This window comes from Lactuca sativa, chromosome 4, assembly GCF_002870075.4.
Source record: "Lactuca sativa cultivar Salinas chromosome 4, Lsat_Salinas_v11, whole genome shotgun sequence".
NCBI classification, from domain to species: domain Eukaryota; kingdom Viridiplantae; phylum Streptophyta; class Magnoliopsida; order Asterales; family Asteraceae; genus Lactuca; species Lactuca sativa.
In genome coordinates, this window is record NC_056626.2 from 31,552,075 (window position 1) to 31,557,065 (window position 4,991).

The following is a 4,991-nucleotide window of genomic DNA, read 5'->3' on the forward strand; positions in this document are numbered from 1 at the left end:
GTTTTAGCAAAACTGAATTATTATTTTGGATGTCGGATTGGTTTGGTTTATAAAACAAGAACCGAATAGTCCAAAAAAACCGAATAACAATTTATTATTTATTTAGTTATATTATTTATTTGAATGTATATCTTTAATAATTTATAAATTTACTAATTTATTTTTTTAATAGATTTGATAGTTTTATCTAATATAATACCTTTATATATATATATATATATATATATATATATATATATATATATATATATATATTTCCTATCAAAAAAAAATTTATCTATAACATATTTTTCGTGTTAGTTGTTTATAAATTCGAACTGACATCAAACTATATATATATATATATATATATATATATATATATATATATATATATATATATATATATATATATATTCTTATCAAAAAAAAAATTTATCTATAACATATTTTTCGTGTTAGTTGTTTATAAATTCGAACTGACATCAAACTATATATATATATATATAGTTTCATGTATAGAGTGGGCTAATATTCATGTTATATATTTATTAAAATGTTTGTCAAAACCGAATTGTAAAATCTGATCCAACCGAATTGTAATTTGGTTGGATCGGATCATATCTGAATTTAATTTGGACTATTTAGATCTATATTTTAAAAACTGAAATCAATTTGGATCTATTTGATCGGATCGGATCAACTCGATCCATCCAAACGAACACCCCAAAAACATGCATATCTAATTATTTGAAGTCGGATTAACTTGCAGTTTTTCCAACTTGTAGTTTAAAGTTTGTACTTAATTTTAGATTGTAATGTTTTAATTTTTGGTTCTATATTCATTGATTTATATTCCCTCAAAATCGGGGATATCAAAGCTGAAAATTTTCTGTTTTTCAAATTTTTTTGTATTTTGTGAAAATTTTAAAATATGCATACTTGATTTGTTTGAAATCGGATTAGCATGCGATTTTTTCCAACGTATTTTATAGTTTTGTACATGATTTTAGACTATAATTTTATTATTTTTTAGTTACACATGCATTGAATTATAGTCTCCCAAAGTTGAGAGGTGAAAGTTTGAAATTTTCTGTTTTTTTCAGCTTTTTTTTTTTAATTTTGTGAATATTTTAAAACATGCATATATAATTCGTTTGAAATTGGATTAGCGTTAGGTTTTTTTAATGTGTAGTTTGGAGTTTCTATAAGATTTTAAACCATAATTCATTTTTGTTTAATATTCAATGACTTACAATCTCCTAAAGTTTGGATATCAAACCCTGGAAATATTCAAAGTACAAACGATTAAGTAATTACCAAAAAATTCTGGTTTTTTCGGGCTTTTCGATTCTAGACCAATTTACACGGTTCCACCCAATCCACTTTGACGTTTTTCCAGGTTTTCCAGTTTTAAACCCACTTTCTCCGGTACCTTATCCGCACCGAAGCGAAACCGATTCCTATAAACTGGTCCGGTTTTCGATCCTTCAAAATCTCATTAACCGTTTTTCGGGTCGGGTTTGTACCCACTTTCATCCCTATTGGAATGGTACGGATGTTTATCCACTTGTTACGCCAGTTCACCTTCAAGCATTATGTTGGTTTGACATGAGATCGGAATGGGTGGTATTTTGTTGGCCTGATCCAACCAAATGCTCCGTCGGTCCGCTGAAAAGGACATTGATTTTGTTTGATTAATCGTTTTTTGGGCGCCTAACATCACTTCATTACAACTTTCCCATTTTAATTTTGTGATATAGGCGCTGATTTGAAAAGAAAAAACATTTACTTCCACATCGTGTTGGAAACTTCGAGTTGCACCACATTGCAGAATCAAATCTGAACTCATGAACATGATTCTAAAATCCAGAAATCTGAAAACGGTAAATAAGATGAGCAGACTCAAAACGTTGAGTTCGATCCATAAGAACGTTGTATAAGAACAAATTGAAAAAACTCACATGATCCTCAAAAGTACTTATACTTTCGTTTGTTTTTGGGTTCCTTCCCATGTCATTCTTTTCTTCATCTAGATGTAATTTGACAACAATTACGTTGATTTATTATAAGAGATTAAAATAACTGATTTTGACAAATTATTAAATTTGAATACTCTTATTAAGAAAAAAAAAAATCCGATCTTCTAAAACAATATGTGCAAACAACAAATGGTGGACCCAAATATCTGGGCTAGCCTCAACTATCCGTTGGGATGTACAACGTTCATACGCAAACCGTTGGAAGTAGCTGCCAGCTGTACAGCCTTTAGTCTTTTCAATACAATATTTACATTAAAACCCCTGCTCTTTTAGACAAATCCACCCAAGCCCTACAAAGTATAATCTCTTTTGTTAGCACCACCACTACAAATTTAATCTTAAAGACATGATAATAGAAAGTAATTTTGGTTAATTAGTATGTTTTAGTCAACTTTTATTTATTATTTTATTTTCTTAACCTACAATTTGTTTTACCCGCTGACACATAATTTATCGTTATTAAAAAGAAATTTCTACAAAAATATTTTGCTTTTTATTCTCGGTAATGTTATTTTCTGCAAGAAATTGTTTTTCAATTATGCTTAATGGAAAAAAAACAGTAACTAAATAAAATAAACGTATTGTTGTATTTGACAACAAAAACGTGTTAGTATTTGTTGAAAAAACGAACATTTTGCAAAAATAAAACACAATTATTTAAATAAATTAATAATTAATACTTCAAACTTCTTTTGTTTGATAATTATATGAACACCTTACGAATATACTTATTTACAAAGAGAATGAAAAAAAAAATCCTGACGTATATTACCAAATAAATACCTTCGATATCATAAGTAAGTCTACAAAATGACCAAATCCATTGTACAAATGTCAAATAATATAATTCCAAACGAATGGAACTCGGATTGTATAGCATAAAATTGTTAAAACATTGAACTCATACGAATCTAAAGTGAAAGTAGCTTAAACTACAAGGACTACATATGAAAATATAATATTCTTTATAAGAGCCAAATCATCAGGTATCAAGCTCACTAGTGAACTAAAGCTACGAGCTACGTCTCCTTCTTTCTCTCTCGTTTTGTCTGTAAACCCTGAAAGTGAAGTAAAAATGGCGATGGTGGTGGTGATATCACTCCCATTGATCCTGTTCTCGTTGATGCTTGGTGTTGGGTGTTATCTGATAGGAAGGGCAAGAGGAAGACAAGACATTAGAACTCATGCACAAGCTTTTGGGGTTCCGATTACACCGCCTAATGCCGATCAAGCTTCTTCATCACCTCCATCTTGTTCGAAACCCAAAATTGCAGAGATTGTATGACAGAATCTTTGGGTTTTGGGTTTTGGGTTTTTGAGTTCTTGATTTTGGATTGGATTGGATTTGATTGGGTTGTCGAAATAATGAATAATTCTTTGTTGTTCTTGTGTAAAGATTTTTCTTGGTGGATAGATCTATATATGATTAGAGAATTCAATTTGTAGTTTTGTACAATTGTAATACCATTTTTGAATTGTGTTTTATCATATGTATCTTCATATCTTCATATGTGGTTGGGATTGTTTTAAAATATTTTTTTGACTTATAGCTTTTTGAAAAAGTTAGAAGTTTCAATAGACGTTGGAAAATTTATGAAATTATATAACTTTTGGTTTTTTAAAAGATAAAAGACATTTAAAAGTCAAGATTTTTTTAAAACAATTTAAATTTTTATTTTTTAAAAGAACTTTCGATCTCATGGGAAACAAACTTGTAGATAAAACTTCGTTTTTTATGATCATTGGTCAATAACTAAGTCTATATCATAAATGAATTTTAGAAACTTTTCTGGATTTTATTTTATTTAAACAATAGTATGTGCACGTTTAAATTGTATTTTTTTAAAATTTATTTTCGAGAAAAATATTTTTAAAAAATAGAAACATTTTTTTTTAAAATTACAGAAATTAAGAAAAATCTCCACTAACCATCAATTTCCAAGCAAGTGACGCTGCAAAATTAGGGAGAATTTTGTGAAATGGTAATACCTTGACAATTTTACAGGGTAATCCTAATCCACCGACTCATAGTACGAAATAGTCATAACATCATTTTTACACTAAAAAATAGACTCTGAAAAGTTAATCAGTCTGAGAAATGTTTAGGACACTTGAAAACAATTATTTTTTTAAAAACAAGGGCTATATTTTCGTAGTGCCAAAATAACATATTATTTGCTACTTTACAGGTAGAATAATTCTCAATCAAAATATAACTATATTATTTGTTATTTGACATATACAATAGTTTTTATTCAAAAAAATAAGTAAGAATTTATTGCCGGTAACGAATAACGATGGCGTACCGGTTCCAAGGGTACCTACTCCAAATTAAAAATGCACCGATTTACTTTACCCGTTGGAAATCCCTCTATATATACCTTTTCTCTTTTTTTTTTCTTTTTTTTTTCTCTTTTTTAAATGGTAACTATTCAAAAAAAAAATTCGTTCTCTTTATTTTTTTTAATATTTTTACTACAATAAATAAAACTCTCTGCATTTTAAAAACTATATATTCTTTTCAATTTCATTCCATCTCTTTTCTCAGTTCATTTTCCCTCCAATTCTATTTTTATTTTATCCAATTTCATTCAATATGGATTTTCGTGGCAAATGTTATGTTTAATCTTAATTTTGTTTTAATCCTTTTATTTTCCATTTATATTAGTTTATGTTTTAATAAAAAAAATATTATGTTTAATTTTATTTTTAGTTTTTTAGTTTTAAATTATTAAATGTTTAATCTAAAAAAACAAAGGTTTAGGTTATTTTTGTCACTTAACTTTTAGTTTTGTATTCATTTGATCATTTAACTCTTTTTAAATTTTAAAATTTCATCAAACTTTTGGCTTTATGCTCATTTAGTCACTTAACTTTTTATTTGGTCACATTTAGTCACCTAACATTTAAGATTGTGCTTATTTAGTCCCTAAACTTTTAAATTTTTCAAAAGTTTAGTGACTAAATGAG

General features: G+C 27.5%; 1 protein-coding gene across 1 annotated transcript; it reads left to right on the forward strand.

Moving 5' to 3' along the window:
- The first annotated feature begins 3,008 nt into the window (after positions 1–3,008).
- LOC111896487 (uncharacterized) lies at positions 3,009–3,515 on the forward strand. Its single transcript, XM_023892474.3, has one exon. The coding sequence runs from the start codon at positions 3,097–3,099 to the stop codon at positions 3,304–3,306; it is 210 nt and encodes a 69-aa protein (XP_023748242.1). The 5' UTR covers positions 3,009–3,096; the 3' UTR covers positions 3,307–3,515.
- The last annotated feature ends 1,476 nt before the right edge of the window (positions 3,516–4,991 follow it).